This window comes from Macaca fascicularis, chromosome 6, assembly GCF_037993035.2.
Source record: "Macaca fascicularis isolate 582-1 chromosome 6, T2T-MFA8v1.1".
Lineage (NCBI taxonomy): Eukaryota > Metazoa > Chordata > Mammalia > Primates > Cercopithecidae > Macaca > Macaca fascicularis.
The window spans coordinates 64294447-64315769 of record NC_088380.1 but is presented as its reverse complement, the minus strand read 5'-3'; the positions used below and the strand labels follow the sequence as shown (position 1 = coordinate 64315769).

The 21323-nt window shown below is 38.9% G+C and overlaps 1 protein-coding gene across 2 annotated transcripts in view; it reads right to left on the bottom strand.

The window, feature by feature from the left end:
• Window positions 1–394: 394 nt before the first annotated feature.
• Window positions 395–21323, bottom strand: part of RAB3C (RAB3C, member RAS oncogene family) — a 293496-nt gene continuing 272567 nt past the window's right edge. For both annotated transcript variants that reach the window (XM_005556952.4, XM_005556951.4), the window contains exon 5: window positions 395–8606. In XM_005556952.4, coding sequence (XP_005557009.1) covers window positions 8419–8606 — 188 coding nt within the window. In that variant the 3' untranslated portion in view covers window positions 395–8418. The remainder of the gene's footprint in view (window positions 8607–21323) is intronic.

Genomic DNA, 21323 nt, shown 5'->3' with positions numbered 1-21323 from the left:
GTAGGGTGCCAAGTGATCATCAAACCTTAGACTTCTGATTTAGGGACACATGGTCTTCAAGTTGCAGACCTGAAGACCTTTTACTTGCTTAGCAGCTATTCTTGATCCTACAGCTAAGGGCTTTGTAACTCTGGAACCCAGTCAATTGGGTCAGATAGAAAGTTACCGATCTTGAAAGATTACGAGCATTAGAATTCATTCCTGTGCCTAAGTCCAAATTCATGTGTGAGATACTCAAAGCCCTAAATATGTTCACTCTTTATCTTCAGTTCAAACTCAGTGTTGTACCAAAGATTGTTGAAGTGGAAGAAGAAATGGAAATAAGCATCCTAGGATGAAAAATAATACAAATTGAAAGGAGACGAAAAACATTAATCAGACTAAGCCTAAGAAATTCAGGAATATAGTCTCTTAGATATTTATTGTAATCTTCAAGAAATAAAACAAGATAAACTCAAAGAACAAAAACCACTTTCTATACAGAATTCACATACAAACTGAATACCTAATAGAGCACATACCATTTTTACACAATTAATTTCAATAAAGATAATTAAAACTTCACAATGTGAATACACTTCATAGCTTTAAACCCACACAAGAGCTCCTGTGGACACATGAAGAGTCACAATATTTGCTATGCAGCAGTAGTTTTCCACTAAATGTCAGTCACTATATGAAAGCATTAAGCTGTTTTCAATATTTTCTTAAGAAGAGTTCCACAGTGCAGTCACTGAGAAGGAGCCAAAAGTGCCTGGTTCCAAAGGAAGATCTTCATCTGTGCATTTCCAGTGCCCTTTATGGGAAACATGGAGCTACAGAAAAATCTCTGGGTACACATCTGCCAGGTGGCATTTGTTGGACAATCTCTCATGGTTTGGTGCACTGGCAAATGTCTAAATCAACTGCTGTAATGTGGCATTAAAGCAATTTGCATATTGTGGCTTGAGCTGCTCAGCACAGAGGAATATGATGATACAACAGCTTGTCTTCCTCATGGAGACCAAAAGGTAGGGAGCTAAACTGGGATAATTTGAGTGGTTTCAAAGGGCCAGTTTGGCTGTCTTAAGAAAAACAATGATCTATAGCTGATAGCTTTGTCTCTCTTCCATTCAAAGGAAAAATAACTGTGGACTTTCCCACTTATTTTCCTGGCACAATCTCCTCACTACCTTATTCTTTCCGGAATTATGTTTGACCTCTTCAATGGAGCCCTCTCTGACTCTTCCAGTTCTTACAGGTCCCCCATTCTCTGTGATCCTATACCCTGACATAACCTAGCATTTAGATTATACCTGGACTTTTTTTCCCTTGTTCTCATTAGGGGCAGGAGCCATACCTCTTCCATGTTTGATTCCCACAGCACTGAGCATATGGAGTTCAATAACTATGTGACAACTAACTAAACATTCAACCACACCCTTAAATTATCATTCTAATGTTGGCTACCTGCTTCCATTTTAAAAAAATTTGGCACAAGGTTGTCACTAATCTCCCTATTTTACCCACCTTCACTTGACTTCTTCAGTGGGTTTTGAGAGCTAAGAACAAATTTCAGCCTATCACAGTTACATTCAGGCCACATATCACCCACATAGACCAAATCCATTTAATATGATTGGCACATCCTCACATGTCAATCTCCAGCCAAGCACCATAGAGAGAACTGAAGGCTTTATATGATGAACACATGGCCATGGTCATCTAGAACCAACTGTCATCAATTTTAGTGAATATGTCATTACTTGTTTTTCTTCCTAAAGGTTTCATGACTTATCCACTAATTGAATGAAAAGGCAAAGCACAATATTAAAATGAATGCTTTGCCTTAAAAAGAGAAATGGCAAATAGGAGTTTAAGATGGTTATTCTACTTTAAAATTCACATACATAAACATTTATAGCTTTTAGTTATCCAGCAACTAGGCTTAAATTCTTGATTTTGCATCTCAGTGAAGTTCCAGGCCACCAATTAGCATTAAACAAGGGAGTTTGAGGATGAATATATGAGTTTATGATGGCATTACGAAGTATTCAAGGATTCTGATTTGTTCCTCTAATATCACCAGTGTGGACAACTGAGAATTGAAAGTGAATACAATGTCAGCTACAACCTAAAAATACATTGGTATTTTAGAATTCCCAGGGTTGACAGTGTTGAATTCGTAAATAAAACACAAGTTTGAGTAACAATAAAATATACATACAAATACAGAGGTGAACATTTTTAGTAGACATGTCATGTGATCAACCTTTCTGAGAAGAAAAACATGACTTTTCCTAACGCACATAGTTTTTCTTAGGTATCTAAATTACTTGCTTAAAAGTAAAATGTACACTTTTATGTGACAAAGAAAATTTTGAGTTATAGAAGGAGATGCTTTTATAAAATAAATGAACAGCCATTCTGATTTGACAATAAAAACCACAATTCTAAAAGACAAAATTGACACGTATTTCCAGATACTAAATGTTTGGTTTTATAAGAAAAAAGTATTTTGAAGTAGGCACAGAGGGGTTTTACATGACACCAATAAGATATTTACTGTATAAATTGCACCACTAGACAAATACAGCTACAAGAAAATCATTTGAATAAGTCACACAGCTATCAAAGCATCTCACACATTCATTATAATTCACTCTTTCATACTAGTTTATATACACTGAGTGAGTCATTAAATATTGCACTTATTGGCCCATGAACCCTCAATTCTGAGGTGTTGAAAATAGAAAACAAATCTATTTTTATAACATATTTCATGCAACATTTAAGACATTTCAGTTCTACAAACACCATTAAATAGTTGTACATTTGGACAGTCCAATGGTATCACATCACGTCTGACATTAACAATATATTAACAGGAATTACAGGACAGTTTTCCTTCAGCACGTATCCTAGGGATAATGAGACAATGCATGGAAAGCCATCATATTGATACAGCAAACAATACCCAAACTTTACTTTTACAAGAAGTATGGAACCACTTGACAGATGTAAGTCATGCTCACGTCCCTGAAAAGGCAGGTGTCTGAGTGGCTCATGTACCATCTGTGTCTGTAAGAACAGTATTCACGAACCTAAGCAATACCTAGCTCCAAATAACATGAATGCAAAATAATTTGCATCAAGAAATAAAGCCACAGCCAACTCTCACTTGTCCACGATGAAGGAAATATGAACACAGGTGAATGAAATACACAGGTAACCCCAAACCTCATTTCAGCAAGTAATGGCTGTTTGAAACTCCACCAGTAATGGTTGCTGATGGGAAGTAAATGGTGAAATTTGAGTCTCATTTTCTATTCTTGGTCCTGTCATTCCATGAGGATAGCATTTTGAAAAACTGCAGTAATTTAAAAGAAAGTCAGAAAGTAAAAGAGAACTGCAAATAGTTCAATTTGTCCACTAGCTAGATGGTCTGATCTTAACACTAGAGCTCTGAGTGAGGTTTTAAAATAACTCATTTCTGTTATCTAGAATGTTTGCGAAATGTATTCCCCTCCACTCTCTCTGTTTAGAGGAAATTAATTATGTGCACAGACTAATCAAACCAAATTGGTGTGAAGAATCGATTTTATGGACCTTATAAGTAAGATGTGAGTTATAGCTGGAACATAGTAAAAGCTCCCTTTTCCCTAGCACTGAGAAAGCACCATAGATGGAATTTTCCCTTCTTAAAAAAAAAAGTATCAGTGTTTACCTGATACCTTTGTATCAGGCGAGTGAGCCTGTGAGTGATTGTTGAGAAGGGCAGCACTGTGTGTGTAATCTAAGAGCAAATATTTCAGTGTATCAAAGGGAAATACTATTTGACTGGAGTGTCAAGCATTTCTGTAAATGTTTTTAAGAAAAAAATTATTTGTGAAATACCAGTAACAATAGGTAGATACGTTTTAGATAAATCCCCCAACTTGTTTTTTCCCTGTTTGGGGGTACTATATTTCTACAACCTAGAGCCCTTTAGACATAGTGCAGTGCAGGGGTAAAGGCTTTTTTATTGTGGTCATAAACTTCATCTTTTACTTGATTTGATCCAGTAAATTCTATGATATAAAACAGGTTTATGTCTTTAATTGACTTTGGTCAAAAATTCATCTAAAATATGAAGAACTCCCAAAAGCTGGCTCACAGGTTCAGCATATGAGAAAGACTTCACCATTTTACAGGCAAACTACTAAAGCGAAGGTAGTCAACGCACACAGGCAGAGTTGAGCAGAGCTGTAGAGGTTGCATTTTCCAGGGAGTGACAGAAAGGCCACATGGTTGTAGTTGCTCATATGGCACCCGGACAGCACACTAAGTGACTATACGCGCAAAGGAACAGAGTTCCGGGTTCTCGTCATGCAAACTGTAATTGTGAGAGAAAGCGTTCTTCAGATGGACAGGCCAGCTCTGAAGTAAGCCACACCAAAAATACCTGATTGAGCATTCCAGTAGTACTATGAAGATTATTAACAAACACACAGTAACTTTTTGGTCTAGAAGGGTTTTAGTTATGACTTTTTTATAAATAAGATTCATATCACAGTTTTTCACATGCAGGTGCTACCTCAGCTTGCTACAGCTTGGTAGTGTGGATAGGCTTTTGATATAGTCCCACAAATGCCACACTGTTAACTAAAAGATCACATAAGGTACACCCTCAACCATGCACTAAGATACATGTTGGATAAAGCACATCACAATGAACCACTGATTATGGATTACCATGCTCTAAAATTAATGTTGCTTCATGGAAGTTCAGTTAATAGTGGAATGTATTTAACTTTTAAAAGAGAAGAAGAAGGTTGTATATACCCGAAAGTCTATCATCAGCATAGATGTATTTAAAATTGAAAGTTTAAATTGGTTCCTTAAAAAATAACCAGTGTACTAAACAAAAGGCCTATAATTGATATGATTTAAGTAGGTGAAATATGTATTTGTTTACTGAGTGTATTGATGTCTTGTATAATTTGGGTTGTAACTTTGTAGATTTTGTTTGTTATCACAATGCCACAACTTTCTGCTACAACTGAAGGCATCGTCATAGTTTTCTTTCCAAGTAAAATCTTAGCACTTAGTTACCATGCAGCAAAAAAAAAATAGTGAACTTCAAGTGACTGTAAGGAGGAACTAGAAGAACCTCCTAGCTTTCACAATCATTAGAAGTTCATCAAGGCAGTTGAAGCTGTTCACTGGGGGCAGCAACAATGAACTGATTCATTGTCCTGAAGCAATTTCTCTTATGAGCGTGTAGAAGTAATGCTAACATTCAAACTGCCGTTTTAGGACGCTTCGTGCACCTTCTATTTCCATCCCCATCTCCAAAAACTGAAATGCTGATTCACTCTGAGGATGGCTATTTAAGCGAAATAATTTTCAGTCCAATTTTTCAGTTGCATTAGGAAAAGAAAGGAAGGTACCAACACCAAAGCTCTTGGAAGAATCTATTTGGTACAGTTAAGGTTTATTCCTAAAGGTATTTAGAGGAGTGAAAGTGGTCAGGTAATGAGTAGCAAAGGAAAATAAATTCATACTTAAAACACTAATTTAATTGCATCCAAGACAAGAGATAAATGTGTATGACTTACAAACTACTAGGAGTATGTACTTTTTAAAATGTCTTGTTCTTTTAAATATAAATTTAGTTAGGCCATTGATAAAAATGACCTACATTTAGTTATGTATTTAGACTATTGATAGATGATGGTTTAGTGTGTGTGTGTGTGTGTGTGTGTGTGTCTGTGTGTGTGTGTGTGTTGGCCAAAAGGCTGAAAAACCTTGGAATAATTACTTATAATTTATAAGTAATATAGCTCAGTGTCAATGAAAGCTCACTTAGTTAACCTTGGGTTGGTCCCACCATTTACCAAATTTGATGTTAAAACCCAGTTTTTTTATGCAATTACAGCAGGAACGTAAGTGTTCTTTCTCTTGAGCTCTGTGACTGTTTCTCTGGAACCTCTCATTGAATTATTTGGAATGGAAATCCTAGCAGGGTGGGAGTTTCAGAACTGAGAATCAATGAAAAAGGCTTCACTTCCATTGGGGTTTAGAAATTAGAAAGTATCAGATGTTTCTTGGCAATGACACTTAGGCTATTGTTGCATGCCTCTCCCCTGAATGGCTAAAATGTTTCCACTTCGGGATGTTTGACACTGTATAAGTGGGAGCTTGGCTTAGGGCTTCCCCATCTAAGGGCCAATTAATTTCAACAGCAATCAGTTCTTCAGGGAAGGGGTTTTCCTCTGAGCAAAACTCAGCTCTTTCACTTTTAAATACTGTCTCATTTTGCTTTTCATTTTACCACAATACACACATCAAGGTCCTTCTGAAAAAGCCATCAAAATATTCTTTTTAAGCTTTTTACATCTATTTATGTTTGTGGGTTGAGGGCTGCAAAGGAGGATGGGAAGGGTGTCCTGCTTTATTAGTTCCTTTTAGATTGTACAAGTGAGCTTAATAGCTATATCGTTTAACACGGCCACATTCTGGCCCAAGTTACAGAAATATTATAACATTGTGCAAACAGACTACTGCTGCAAACAAATCTGTTTTTACGCCCCCTGCTTCTTTCTCTCCCTTCACTGTAATTCCTGTGGTTTTCAAGTTGGTTGCCCCATTAAAAGCTAATAAAACATTAATGTTTTCTTGTCTTTACTATGCTAAGACTTGCTTTGCAGGGCGCCAAAGTAGAAATGTACTACTGATTAGTGGATCTTCAACTAGGAAGGTGAGAAATAACATGGAAATGCTTAAAGCATTCCAAATGCTCTCTCCCCTAATTTCCAACTTTTAACTTACTATAATGTGTGCGACCTAGTTCTGTGACTTGTAAGGATTTATTCTCCAGAGATATCTTTAGATATATGCCCGTTTCACTTGTATTCACTACTTTTATGGGAAGCCTCTCTATTTTTGAAAAGAGGAAAAAATTTCTTTGACATAAACACCAAAAAAGAGAAAGTTCACTTAATGAAACTATCCTTCCAAATCCACCAAATAATCCCTGCTGCCTTCCTAAATCCTAGCAGTAAATAATGCTGGATAGTGATCCAGAGGCGAAGTTTCCATGTTGCTCTGTACAGCTGATAGGATTTGTTGTTTTCTCTTTATTCATATAGGTTCTTTAGGAATTTGTGATACAAAATTAGAATGTTCCAACGGTTTCCTCCCTCTTTTAAATTGCTAGGGACCCTAAATATTTCTGAAATTGAAACACTACAGTTATAGAATGTTTCCTGTGTAACTTAAGCATTCACGTAATAGGAATATGCTTTAGAATTTATGAACATCTGGACTTAAAAAGATGACTATAGATTAAAATTTCCCTTTTTCTTGGGACCCTTTTAAATCTGATTTAAATAGCATCTAAACAGGTAAAAGAACTTAGCTGAAGTTTGAGAAGATGGCCGTGTTTGAGGAGGCAAGTCTACATCCTATGGAAAGAGGAGCCCTAACAAACTTCAACAAAAGCTCTAGTTCAAGAGTGGTGATGGTTCCAGAAAGTGATGGTGGTAGTGGTGTGCATTATGGGGGTTGGGGAAGGCAAGTCACTGAAAACTAAGGGAGCTTGGACCTTGGAATTCCATAGCTACTCATACTCTTTTTGGTTACAATGCTTGTTGCATAACTGGCATTCAGTAGATACATCTCAATCTGTTCAATGATGCCAAATATTCACAGAGTTGGGTAGGATCAGTGGAAAAAAAGTCCTGGGTAGTTATTTGCTTATTTAAACATGTAAACAAAGATTATTGTTAAATAGCCCCAGTCAGGTTGTATTAATGACTTAGGAACATTGCAAAGACCTTAAAAACAACATTTCAATATCTTTATAGGTCAATTATCTCCTCAGTTATTAATAACAGTGAAATAAAGACACAGTTCCCAACAGTAAACTGACCAGACTCATGACAGCATCCCTAATCATGAAAAACTTCCATTTGATTTTCAACTAAGAGTAAAGCAAATGAAGTCTTGTGACATCTTCTGTGTGCGCGTGTGTGTGTGTGCGCACGCGCACACACACACACACACACACACACACACACACAGAGCAATTCCTTGGTCATCATTCCTACAAGTGAATAGCATAATTTGAATCAATGGGACAAAAGCCAGTTGTAGCAAAATTATAGTCTGATGTCCCAGAAGTAGTCTGAGAACAAATCTGAAACAAAAAGAGCCTAGCAGACAAATAAATAACAAGTCACATGCAGGTACCAGATGTTTATAGATGGATAGTCCTTACAAATTTAAGATCACATATTTGCCACATATTAAACAGGAAATCTCCCAAGAATTGAATGCATGTATGAACCATTGACATCAAATTATTCCTTCAAATAATTATTAGGCAGTATGAATAAAGGCTAACAGACCATTTACAAATGCTGTTTCGTGGAGCTGCCTGTGTGCATGGGGACACTAGCAGGCACAGTTGGGCTGCGGTGGAGGAGGGGTTTCCTTGAGTCTTGTGTTCTGCTTTGCAGCAGTGATGGCAGGATCAGTCTCCAAACTCTCTGACATTTTGTCGCAGATGATATCCACAAGGCGCTCAAATGTCTGCTTGACATTAATGTTATCCTTGGCACTTGTTTCAAAAAACTCAAAACCTGGAAGAAACACACAGAAACACAACTTGGTTATTTCACATTTCTGAAATTAAATGGGACTTGATTATGGCTTTCAATGGTGATGAGGTGATGGTGAGACATCAGTGGGTGGTGGGTTTGGGGTAGGTAAGAGATTAGAGGTGGGCAGGAGGTACCATTTAAGCAAATGTTACCATCTCTTACTCCATTAACCATGAACAAAAGAGTTATAAAGTGGAATTGGTGATGTTCACATTTTATTTTTCTCTCTTGATTCATTTGCATTATCAGCATGACTGAATAGATTTAAAATATTCATTGCAAGAGTTAGTAATGACAACAGTAAGAATCCTCAACACCAAATCTATCTTTTCCATCCCTTCCCTCAACCCCTAGTCCACCATGTAGACTCTTGCACTCTTTTCGTGGCATCATTTGGCATTTTATTCTGTTTTTATTTCCAGATTCTACCAAAATTTGTAATTTTAATTTTTTAAATCAATTTAAAGCTCAGAAGCCTTGGTGTGCTTGTTCTGCTGTAAAAGGGAATACCAAGCTCCAATATAATCCTGCTCTAACTTTTCCATTTCTGCCCTGCTGCTGCCTAACAATGGGTCTGAGAGTAGCCTTCTAGTAAATTTTCAGTATCTAAAAGGACACAAGATGGCACTGAAGAGTCATAAGATTTACCTTAAACCTGCTTCAGCCTCCTTCAGAAAATTTTTGAGCAGTGTTATTCCAACGGCCCTCCAGGGCTTTGTATACCTCTGCACCGATCAGCTGGGTGATAACAGATGCTTTTCCATAGCGTCTGTTATCTATCAGCAGCAATGTCTTTACCAACATCTGGGAAAGGGCACTTGGTAAATTTCAAATGAGCTGCCAGAGATTGTTAAGAAGGTACAAAGTGCAGCAACAATTTCACACGTTCACCTATGTGCCACTGTACCTGGGCAGAAGCAGCCTTAGTGTGCTGCTCTGTACACAGTCTTATCACTCTATTGTTTGTATTCACATTCCACTGGCTGAGCTTGCCAGTCAGTTGCCATGACAACCTCCCCACTAGGCCAGCCAGAGATTGCTCTGGTCCATTCAGGGGACATTGATTTAGAATGTGTTGGGCTGAACATAGAAAGGCTTTTCTAATCCATTCTGAATTTTACACCCTATAAATCCTTCTGGTTACATCTGGCCCTATCTCAGAGGAGCCACATGGATTCAAAATGATTAAATCATGTGATTTCATCCCAAGTCCTGGGGCCAAAGGAAAAAGAACAGACTAATATTTTGCATCCATGTCAAAATCCCTCAAATAACCTAGAAATACTTATTTTCTTAAATAGTATTGAAGCTAGACAACAAAACGCAATTGTCGTGAGATAAAATCTCCAACTTAGTCGTTATACTATTTGGTTCAATGACTACATCTGAGCTTGAATTTCACTAGCTACTCTCTTGTTGAAATCCACATGAATAACTGCAGGATTGGGGCTGAAGAACATCAGTAGAGTCCAGGTTCTATAAAATAGAGGTGGATATTTCAAACCATTGTGGCTTATATTTTTCTTTCCTTTTGTCTCTCTGGACAATGTTTATATGGTTCTCTTATAGTCTACATTTAAAAAATCTACAGATAAGGCCATCTGGTGTTAACAGAGCTCTCTTTTCTAATGTTTATACAGTCTTTAGAGCTAGATCATTCAACTTCCAGTAATTCAATCCAGATTTGGGTAAAGGCAAGTATGGATCTAAGCAAGATCCTTGTTGATAAGATATCAGAAGTATTGGTATCCTTGTGGTGATTTTCCCAGACCTAATGGGAGGATGCTTTATGTCATAAGATATCAAGAACCCACTGAAGAATTCAAAATCTCTGAATGAGGCTTTGAAGAAAAAACATCCAATAATTTGGTACAAAGGTCTCATTTACAAGTTCAATTTTTTCATCTCTTTTGCTAACACTTCTTGTACTTATCAGTATGATTTGGGAAGTCACTGAGCTTGAATGGTATCATAAAAGATTTAGCCATTATGAAAAGATGATAATCCGCACAAGACATTGTCAAATGTGACTCCTTTAGCCTGGGTATCTCAACACCCTATCATCATATTGGTATACAATTTGAGGTTAGTAAAACGATCTTTGATCTCAGAAGCCAACATGCTCTCAGCTTCTCAACCTTAACTGGAACTCTAAGATTATGTGGCTATTAAAGAGACAGTGTGCCAGAAATAATGGCACCCATTTATTCAGCATGCTGAGAAGGCAACATGACATGGTAAGAGACAGATTATCAGTCAAAAGATGTGGGATCTAGCCCCACTTACCAACACTTCTAGCTTTGGGACCATGAACAAGTCACTTTTTAAAAAATCCTTACTTTCCTTATTTATGACATTTGCCTTACTTACAGGATTATCATGAAGCTAAAATGAGAAGAGATAGGCATAAGTGCCAAGCAAACTAGAAAATGGTATGATAACAACAATAGCAATAATAAACTAACATTTGTTGAGTGATTACTATATAATAGGTACTATTCAAAGCATTTTATACATTTTAACTCATTTTATCCATTAGTAGATGCCATTATTTCCAATTTACTGATGAAATAGAGGAGGAAAATGGCTCTGTAATTTGCTCAAGTATTTCCTTGCTCAGCTAGTAATTGGCAAAGCTGGAACATGAACTACTAACTTGTACACTCTCCTGCTTCTCCAGATACACTGAAAAAGTAAGCTACAATTTTGTTTTGGCTAAATGGTAAGTCCTATGTTAATTAACAATCACAATATACCATAAACTTTCATCAAGTTAAATAATCAGAAAATAATTAACTAGATTTAATACTGCCAGTAAACCAAATGAAACAATCTTTCTTGGTGATTCCAAAAGTACTCTGATATCTCATACTGCTTAAGATTCATCAAGATGGTCATCGTGACAGCTGTATATCTACACAGAATTCTAGATTTATAGATATAAAAGGTTATGGAGGCTGGGTGCAGTGGCTCATGCCTGTAATCCCAGCACTTTTGGAGACTGAGGTGGGTGGATCACCAAGGTCAGGAGTTCGAGACCAGCCTAGCCAACATGGTGAAACCCTGCCTCTACTAAAAATACAAAAATTAGCCAGGCATTGTGGCACATGCCTGTAGTCCCAGCTACTCAGGAGGTTGAGGCAGGAGAGTCGCTTGAACCTGAGAGGTGGAGGTTGCAGTGAGCTGAGATTGCACCACGGGCACTCCGGCCTGGGTGACAGAGCGAGACTCCGTCTCAAGTACATAAATAAATAAATAAATAAAGGTTCTGGAATTTAAAGTGCCTCTCATTGACCAGATATGCTGGGATCTCTTGTTATAGGTTTGTCATAAAATAAGATATTCAGGATAGAAATCAATATCATTAGTATTTTAGCATGTAGTAGTTTAGATTTGGGGTACAAGGATTTAGTTTAGGATTGGGGTACAAGTGGGGCTTGATTTTCTATCCAAGCAAATCCGTCTTTTCATTCAATCATCTGCGTATGACGACATTCATGCCCAAAACTGTGTGTGCCCGTGGGTGCTTAAAGCTTATGGCCTAAGTTATAATCACTAACCCAACCACTACAGCCTTTGTTCTTCACTAACTCAGATTTTTTGGCTGTTATTTCCCAGTATCTCTGTATTTTGAGATCAGTTCTCAGTATTCTGAGCTTGTTCTCAGAGATCTTTAATCTCCCATTCATATACACCAATATCAGTGGGAGGCTGGGTCAATGATGCTTCAGAAACAGAGTCATATAACTTTGAAGATCACATTCAGTCTACTGGGTAGAAGAGTGTTTTTCAACAAGATCAAATAAGTAGCCCAAGGTCACACAGCAAGCCGATTGTGAAGTCTGACAAAAACCTCCTGTTAAATAGGTTACCGATTTAGCTTACAGCCTTGAACACCTGTCTTTCAGACGACATCATCCAGAATTAGTATTTTCAGCTCATGTAGGTTTCTTCATCAGCAAATCAATGAAGTCTTTCACTTATCTGTAGAAACTCTGATCATTCTTTCTCATGCTTCCCTTAACAAAGCCTTTCTAATCTCTCTGGCAGAGGCAGGAGGCACTGTTCCTGAGATGCATGAGTTTTACACCATGGTCCGGCACATCTCTGTTGTTGGCTTCCTCATGCCTAATCCTGAAAGGGTCACACCTGCCCTTTCCAAAAACCACTACAGGTACAGCGAGACACTAATCCCTTCAGGTTCACCTGACATTAGGGACCAAATAAAAGCTTGGAAAGGTTTTGTTTGATAAAACATGTTAGCTATGCTGAGGAAAGAGGAGCAGAAGCACAAAGCCAACCTGTGTTCTCTTCATGGTGGACACTGAAAGAGCAAGCAGAGACAGGCAGTGTAAGCCAGACTTCGCTCTAGTGCCAAAGGCTGTGATCCTTCACCCTGACTTCATAGGATTGGAGGTTCACCCTGATTAGAATCACCTAAAGTATGGGCTGGGTGTCATGGCTCATGCCTGTAATGCCAGCACTTTGGGAGGCCAAGGTGGGAGGATTGCTTGACCTCAGGAGTTCCAGACCAACCTGGGCTACATAGCGAGACCGCACCTCTACAAAATATACAAAGTTTAGCTGAGTGTGGTGCCACATTCCTGTAATCCCAGCTACTCGGGAGGCTGAAGTGGGAGGACCACTGAGCCTGGGAGGTCAAGGCTGCAGTGAGCAGTGTTCACGTCACTGCACTCCAGTCTAGGTGACAGAGCAAATCACCCGATGTGCTTAAAAGTTTCTGAACTCCACTCTACACATACTGAACAATGGGAATCAAGAGGGGTGTATGGGGCTTCAGAATATGCATTTTTAACAGGCTGCTTGGGAGGTTTCCTATGCACATGTAAGGTTAAGATTTACCCTCCTCTGTACACCCATGTTCATAGCAGCATTATTCACAATAGCCAAAAGGTAGAACTAATCCAAGTGCCTATCAACCTATGAATGGATAAACAAATGTGTTATACACAAACAATGGAGTATTATTCAATTTTAAAAGAAAGAAAATTTTCACTCATGTTATAACGTGAATGAACCTTGAGGACATTATGCTAAGTGTAATAAGTCAGTCACGAAAAGACAAATACTGATTCATGCTACAACATGGATGAACTGTGAAAATAGTATTCTAAGTGAAAAAAGCCTGACATAAAGGACCATATCTTATATGAGACCATTTTATAAGAAATGCCCAGAATAGGTAAATCTATAAGACAGGAAGTAGATTAGTGGCTTCCTAGGCTGAGGTAGAGAGTGAGGGAAAAGGCAGAGTGAATGCTGATGGGCAGAGGGCTTCTTTCTGGGGTTATGAAAATATTACAAAATCGACTGTGATGAAGGTGGCACAGTCCTGTGAACATATCAAAAACCACTGAATTGTACACTTTAAATGGGTGAATTTTATGGTATATTAATTATATCTCAATAAAACTCTCTCTCTCTATATATATATATATATATGTATGTATTTATATAGTAAGGATCACTGCCCTAAACGAATGAGAATGTATGTTGCCCTTAGAGATTTTTCTGAGAAATCCCATGACCGACTGGGGAAACTATTCCAGTGAATGGAAGAATCCCCTACCACAAAATGGTTCCCATGCTCAACAAGAACGCTTCTTACACGTGTTTAAATCTAATCCTTTTTCTCTGGTCTCAGTGGAGATGAAAGAGCAGCTATTTTACTTTTTTTTATTTTTTTATTTAATTTTATTTACTTTTTTCTTTTTTATTATACTTTAAGTTCTAGGGTACATGGCCACAATGTGCAGGTTTGTTACATATGTATACAAGTGCCATGTTGGTGTGCTGCACCCATTAACTCGTCATTTACAGTAGGTATATCTCCTAATGCTATCCCTCCCCCCTCCCCACACCCTACAAGAGGCCCTGGTGTATGATGTTCCTTTTCCTGTTTCCAAGTGTTCTCATTGTTCAATTCCCACCTATGAGTGAGAACATGAGGTGTTTGGTTTTCTGCTCTTGTGATACTTGGCTGAAAATGATGGTTTCCAGATGCATCCATGTCACTACAAAGGACATGAACTCATCCTTTTTTATGGCTGCATAGTATTCCATGGTGTATATGTGCCACATTTTCTTAATCCAGTCTGTCATTGATGAACATTTAGGTTGATTCCAAGTCTTTGCTATTGTGAATAGTGCCACAATAAACATATGTGTGTGTGTGTCTTTATAGCAGCATGATTTATAATCCTTTGGGTATATACCTAGTAATGGGATGGCTGAGTCAAATGGTATTTCTAGATCTAGATCCTTGAGGAATCGCCACACTGTGTTCCACAATGGTTGAACTAGTTTACAGCCCCACCAACAGTGTAAAAGTGTTCCTATTTCTCCACATCCTCTCCAGCACCTGTTGTTTCCTGACTTTTTAATGATTGCCATTCTAACTGGTGTGAGATGGTATCTCTGTTGTTTCGATTTTCATTTCTCTGATGGCTGGTGATGATGAGCATTTTTCATGTGTCTGTTGGCTGCATAAATGTCTTCTTTTGAGAAGTGTCTGTTCATATCCTTTACCCACTTTTTGAGGGGTTGTTTTTTTCTTGTAAATTTTTTAGAATTCTTCGTAGGTTCTGGATATTAACCCTTTGTCAGATAAGTAGATTGCAAAAATTTTCTCCCATTCTGTAGGTTGCCAGTTCACTCCAATGGAAGTTTCTTTTGCTGTGCAGAAGCTCTTTAGTTTAATTAGATCCCATTTGTCAATTTTGGCTTCTGTTGCCATTGCTTTTGTTGTTTTAGACATGAAGTCCTTACCCATGCCTATGTCCTGAATGGTATTGCCTAGGTTTTCTTCTAGGGTTTTAATGGTTTTAGGTCTAACATTTAAGTCTCTAATCCATCTTGAATTAATTTTTGTATAAGGTGTAAGGAAGGGATTCAGTTTCAGATTTCTACTTACGGTTAGCCAGTTTTCCCAGCACCATTTATTAAATAGGGAATCCTTTCCCCATTTCTTGTTTTTGTCAGGTTTGTCAAAGATCAGATGGTTGTAGATGTGTGGTATTATTTCTGAGGGCTCTGTTGTGTTCCATTGGTCTGTATCTCTGTTTTGGTACCAGTACTATGCTGTTTTGGTTACTGTAGCCTTGTAGTATAGTTTGAAGTCAGGTAGCGTGATGCCTCCAGCTTTGTTCTTTTGACTTAAGACTGTCTTGGCAATGCGGGGTCTTTTTTGGTTCCATATGAACTTTAAAGTAGTTTTTCCCAATTCTTTGAAGAAAGTCATTGGTAGCTTAAAGGGGATGGCATGGAATCTATAAATTACTTTGGGCAGTATGGCCATTTTCATGATATTGATTCTTCATATCCATGAGCATGGAATGTTCTTCCATTTGTTTGTGTCCCCTTTTATTTCCTTGAGCAGTGGTTTGTAGTTCTCCTTGAAGAGGTCCTTCCCATTCCTTGTAAGTTGGATTCCTAGGTATTTTATTCTCTTTGAAGCAATTGTGAATGGAAGTTCACTCATGATTTGGCTCTCTGTTTGTCTGTTAATGGTGTATAAGAATGCTAGTGACTTTTGCACATTGATTTTGTATCCTGAGACTTTGCTGAAGTTGCTTATCAGCTTAAGGAGATTTTGGGCTGAGATGACGGGGTTTTCTAAATATACCATCATCTCATCTGCAAACAGGGACAATTTGACTTCCTCTTTTCCTAATGGAATACCCTTTCTTTCTTTCTCTTGCCTGATTGCCCTGGCCAGAACTTCCAACACTATGTTGAATAGGAGTAGTGAGAGAGGGCATCCCTGTCTTGTGCCAGTTTTCAAGGGGAATGCTCCAGTTTTTGCCCATTCAGTATGATATTGGCTGTGGGTTTGCCATTAATAGCTCTTATTATTTTGAGATACGTTCCATCAATACCGAATTTATTGAGAGTTTTTATCATGAAGTGCTGTTGAATTTTGTTGAAGGCCTTTTCTGCATCTATTGAGATAATCATGTGATTTTTGTCTTTGGTTCTGTTTACATGCTGGATTACATTTATTGATTTGCATATGTTGAACCAGCCTTGCATCCCAGGGATGAAGTCCACTTGATCATGGTGGATAAGCTTTTTGATGTGCTGCTGGATTCAGTTTGCCAGTATTTTATTCAGGATTTTTGCTTCGATGTTCATCAGGGATATTGGTCTAAAATTCTCTTTTTTTGTTGTGTCTCTTCCAGGTTTTGGCATCAGGATGATGTTGGCCTCATAAAATGAGTTAGGGAGGATTCCCTCTTTTTCTGTTGATTGGAATAATGTCAGAAGGAATGGTACCAGCTCCTCCTTGTACCTCTGGTAGAATTCGGTTATGAATCCATCTTGTCCTGGACTTTTTTTGGTTGGTAGGCTCTTAATTATTGCCTCAATTTCAGAGCCTGTTATTGGTCTATTTAGGGATTCAACTTCTTCCTGGTTTAGTCTTGGGAGAGTGTATGTGTCCAGGAATTTATCCATTTCTTCTAGGTTTTCTAGTTTATTTGCATAGAGGTGTTTATAGTATTCCCTGATGGTAGTTTGTATTTCTGTGGGGTCGGTGGTGATATCCCCTTTATCATTTTTTATTGCATCTATTTGATTCTTCTCTTCTTCTTTATTAGTCTTGCTAGCAGTCTGTCAATTTTTTTGATCTTTAAAAAAAAAAAAAAAACAGCTCCTGGATTCATTGATTTTTTTGGAGGGTTTTTTGTGTCTCTATCTCCTTCAGTTCTGCTCTGATCTTAGTTATTTCTTGCCTTCTGCTAGCTTTTGAATGTGTTTGCCCTTGCTTCTCTAGTTCTTTTAATTGTGATGTTAGGGTGTCAATTTTAGATATTTCCTGCTTTCTCTTGTGGGCATTTAGTGCTATAAATTTCCCTCTACACACTGCTTTAAATGTGTCCCAGAGATTCTGGTATGTTGTATCTTTGTTCTCATCGGTTTCAAAGAACATCTTTACTTCTGCCTTCATTTCGTTATGTACCCAGTAGTCATTCAGGAGCAGGTTGTTCAGTTTCCATGTAGTTGAGTGGTTTTGATTGAGTTTCTTAATCCTGAGTTCTAGTTTGATTGCACTGTGGTCTGAGAGACAGTTTGTTATAATTTCTGTTCTTGTACATTTGCTGAGGAGTGCTTTACTTCCAACTATGTGGTCAATTTTGGAATAAGTGCGATGTGGTGCTGAGAAGCCTATATATTCTGTTGATTTGAGGTGGAGAGTTCTGTAGATGTCTATTAGGTCTTTTTGGTGCAGAGCTGAGTTCAATTCCTGGATATCCTTGTTAACTTTCTGTCTCATTGATCTGTCTAATGTTGACAGTGGGGTGTTAAAGTCTCCCATTGTTATTGTGTGGGAGTCTAAGTCTCTTTGTAAGTCTCTAAGGAGTTGCTTTATGAATCTAGGAGCTCCTTTATTGGGTGCATATATATTTAGGATAGTTAGCTCTTCTTGTTGAATTGATCCCTTTACCATTATGTAATGGCCTTCTTTGTCTCTTTTGATCTTTGTTGGTTTGAAGTCTGTTTTATCAGAGACTAGGATTGCAACTCCTGCCTTTTTTTGTTTTCCATTTGCTTGGTAGATCTTCCTCCATCCCTTTATTTTGAGCCTATGTGTGTCTCTGCACGTGAGATGGGTCTACTGGATACAGCAAATTGATGGGTCTTGACTCTTTATCCAATTTGCCAGTCTGTGTTTTTTAATTGGAGCATTTAGCCCATTTACATTTAAGGTTAATATTGTTATGTGTGAACTTGATCCTGTCATTATGATGTTAGCTGGTTATTTTGCTCATTAGTTGATGCAGTTTCTTCCTGGCATCGATGGTCTTTACATTTTGGCATGTTTTGCAGTGGCTGGTACTGGTTGTTCCTTTTCATGTTTAGTGCTTCCTTCAGGAGCTCTTGTAAGGCAGGCCTGGTGGTGACAAAATCTCACAGCATTTGCTTGTCTGTAAAGGATTTTATTTCTCCTTCACTTATGATGCTTCGTTTGGCTGGATATGAAATTCTGGGTTGAAAATTCTTTTCTTTACAAATGTCGAATATTGGCCCCCACTATCTTCTGGCCTGTAGAGTTTCTGCTGAGAGATCCACTCTTAGTCTGATGGGTTTCCCTTTGTGGGTAACCTGATCTTTCTCTCTGGCTGCACTTAACATTTTTTCCTTCATTTCAACTTTGGTGAATCTGACAATTATGTGTCTTGGAGTTGCTCTTCTCGAGGAATATCTCTGTGGTGCTCTCTGTATTTCCTGAATCTCAATGTTGGCCTGCCTTACTAGGTTGGGAAAGTTCTCCTGGATAATATCCTGCAGAGTGTTTTCCAGCTTGGTTCCATTCTCCCCATCACTTTCAGGTACACCAATCAGATTTGGTCTTTTCACATAGGATCATACTTCTTGGAGGCTTTGTTCATTTCTTTTTACTCTTTTTTCTCTAAACTTCTCTCCTCACTTCATTTTATTCATTTGATCTTCAATCACTGATACCCTTTCTTCCAGTTGATCGAGTTGGTTATTGAAGCTTGTGCATTTGTCACATAGTTCTCGTGTCGTGGTTTTCATCTCTATCAGGTTGTTTAAGGACTTCTCTATATTGGTTATTCTAGTTAGCAATTAGTCAAATCCTTTTTCAAGGTTTTTAGTTTCTTTGCGCTGACTTCGTAATTCCTCCTTTAGCTCAGAGAAATTTGATTGCCTGAAGCCTTCTTCTCTCAACTTGTCAAAGTCATTTTCCGTCTAGATTTGTTCCATTGTTGGTGAGGAGTTGCATTCCTTTGGAGTGGGAGAGGTACTCTGATTTTTAGAATTTCCAGCTTTTCTGTACTGTTTTTTCCACATCTTTGTGGTTTTATCTACCTTTGGTCTTTGATGATGGTGACATACAGATGGGGTTTTGGTGTGGATGTCCTTTCTGTTTGTTAGTTTTCCTTCTAACAGTCAGGACCCTCAGCTGCAGGTCTGTTGAAGTTTGCTTGAGGTCCACTCCAGACCCTGCTGCCTGGGTATCAGCAGCGTAGGCTGCAGAAGAGTGAATATTGCTGAACAGCAAATGTTGCTGTCTGATCGTTCCTCTGGAAGCTTCCTCTCAGAGGGGTACCCGGCCGTGTGAGGTATGAGGTGTCAGTCTGCTCCTAGTGGGGGATGTCTCCCAGTTAGGCTACTCAGGGGTCAGGGACCCACTTGAGCAGACAGTCTGTCCATTCTCAGATCTCAAACTCCATGCTGAGAAAATCACTACTCTCTTCAAAGCTGTCAGACAGGGACATTTACATCTGCAGAGGTTTCCGCTGCCTTTTGTTTGGCTATGCCCTGTCTCCAGAGGTGGAGTCTACAGAGGCAGGCAGGCCTCCTTGAGCTGTGGTGGGCTTCACCCAGTTTGAGCTTCCTGGCTACTTTGTTTACCTACTTAAGCCTCAGCAATGGTGGGTGCCCCTCCCCCAGGCTCGCTGCTGCCTTGCAGTTAGGTCTCAGACTGCTGTGCTAGCAATGAGGCTGCGTGGGGGTGGGACCCTTCGATCCAGGTGAGGGATATAATCTCCTAGTGTGCCGTTTGCTAAGACCCTTGGTAAAGCACAGTATTAGGGTGGGAGTAACCCGATTTTCCAGTTGTTGTGTGTCATGGTTTCCTTTGGCTAGGAAAGGGAATTCCCTCCCCCCTTGCGCTTCCCGGGTGAGGCGATGCCTCACCCTGCTTCAGCTCTCGCTCGGTGGGCTGCACCCACTGTCCTGTACCCACTGTCCGACATGCCCCAGTGAGATCAACCCGGTACCTCAGTTGGAAATGCAGAAATTACCCGTCTTCTGTGTCGCTCACTCTGGGAGCTGGAGGCTGGACCTGTTCCTATTCGGCCATCTTGGCACGGATCTGAGCAGCTGTTTTTCAAGAAAGGTATTCTAATACTTTCCAGTGCACGTGAAGAACACAAACCCACACTTCCCAGCTGTGGCGCAGGCCTGATTTGCTGACATTCTTCTGTCCACTTTGCTCTCAGGAGGTCCTTAGAGCAAAGGAAGCCTCAGAGAAGGCTGGGGCCTTTTCACATTGATACCCACAGGGCAGCAAGCAGGGCCTTAGACCATAAGTGTGCTGCTCACTGAGGTGGCAGGCTCCAGGATGTCACTCTGGCACTTGAAGAGTACTGCAACGTCAGAACACCCCAAGGGACTCCGTTCCACGTGTGACTGCACTGTGTTAATGGTAATAATCACAATTACAGTATTGTACACTTGATGACCTCTCTTCGCCCCTTTCTCCAGTGCATTACAACAATCTTATAGGAAACACTTGATTCATTTCATCCCATAAATAGCTCCACCATATTGTGAAATGCCATTTGTTTTTATGAGATGTTCTGCGGCACTTGCTCTTTTTTTAACCCCAGGGAAACTTCTAAACACCACTTCGGGCACTCTGATGTTTTAAACTTTAATTAGAAGGAAAAATCACAACTGATATATTTTTTTTTCTGTAGAGAGGAAATAGCTACTAAAATCACATTGCAATAAATCATTTTCATCTCCAATTGTTAAAAATCTGTGATTTGTTCTTAAGTTTCTGAGAAAATCTTCTTTTTCCAGATTCTAGTTATAGTTACGTCTTGTCTCCCTTTTCCTATGGAATTGGATGGGCCAGAGCTGCAAGGAAAGGTCATTCTACTACCGGGTGGGTGATATTTGAGCCAGAAGTAGGGATTGCTG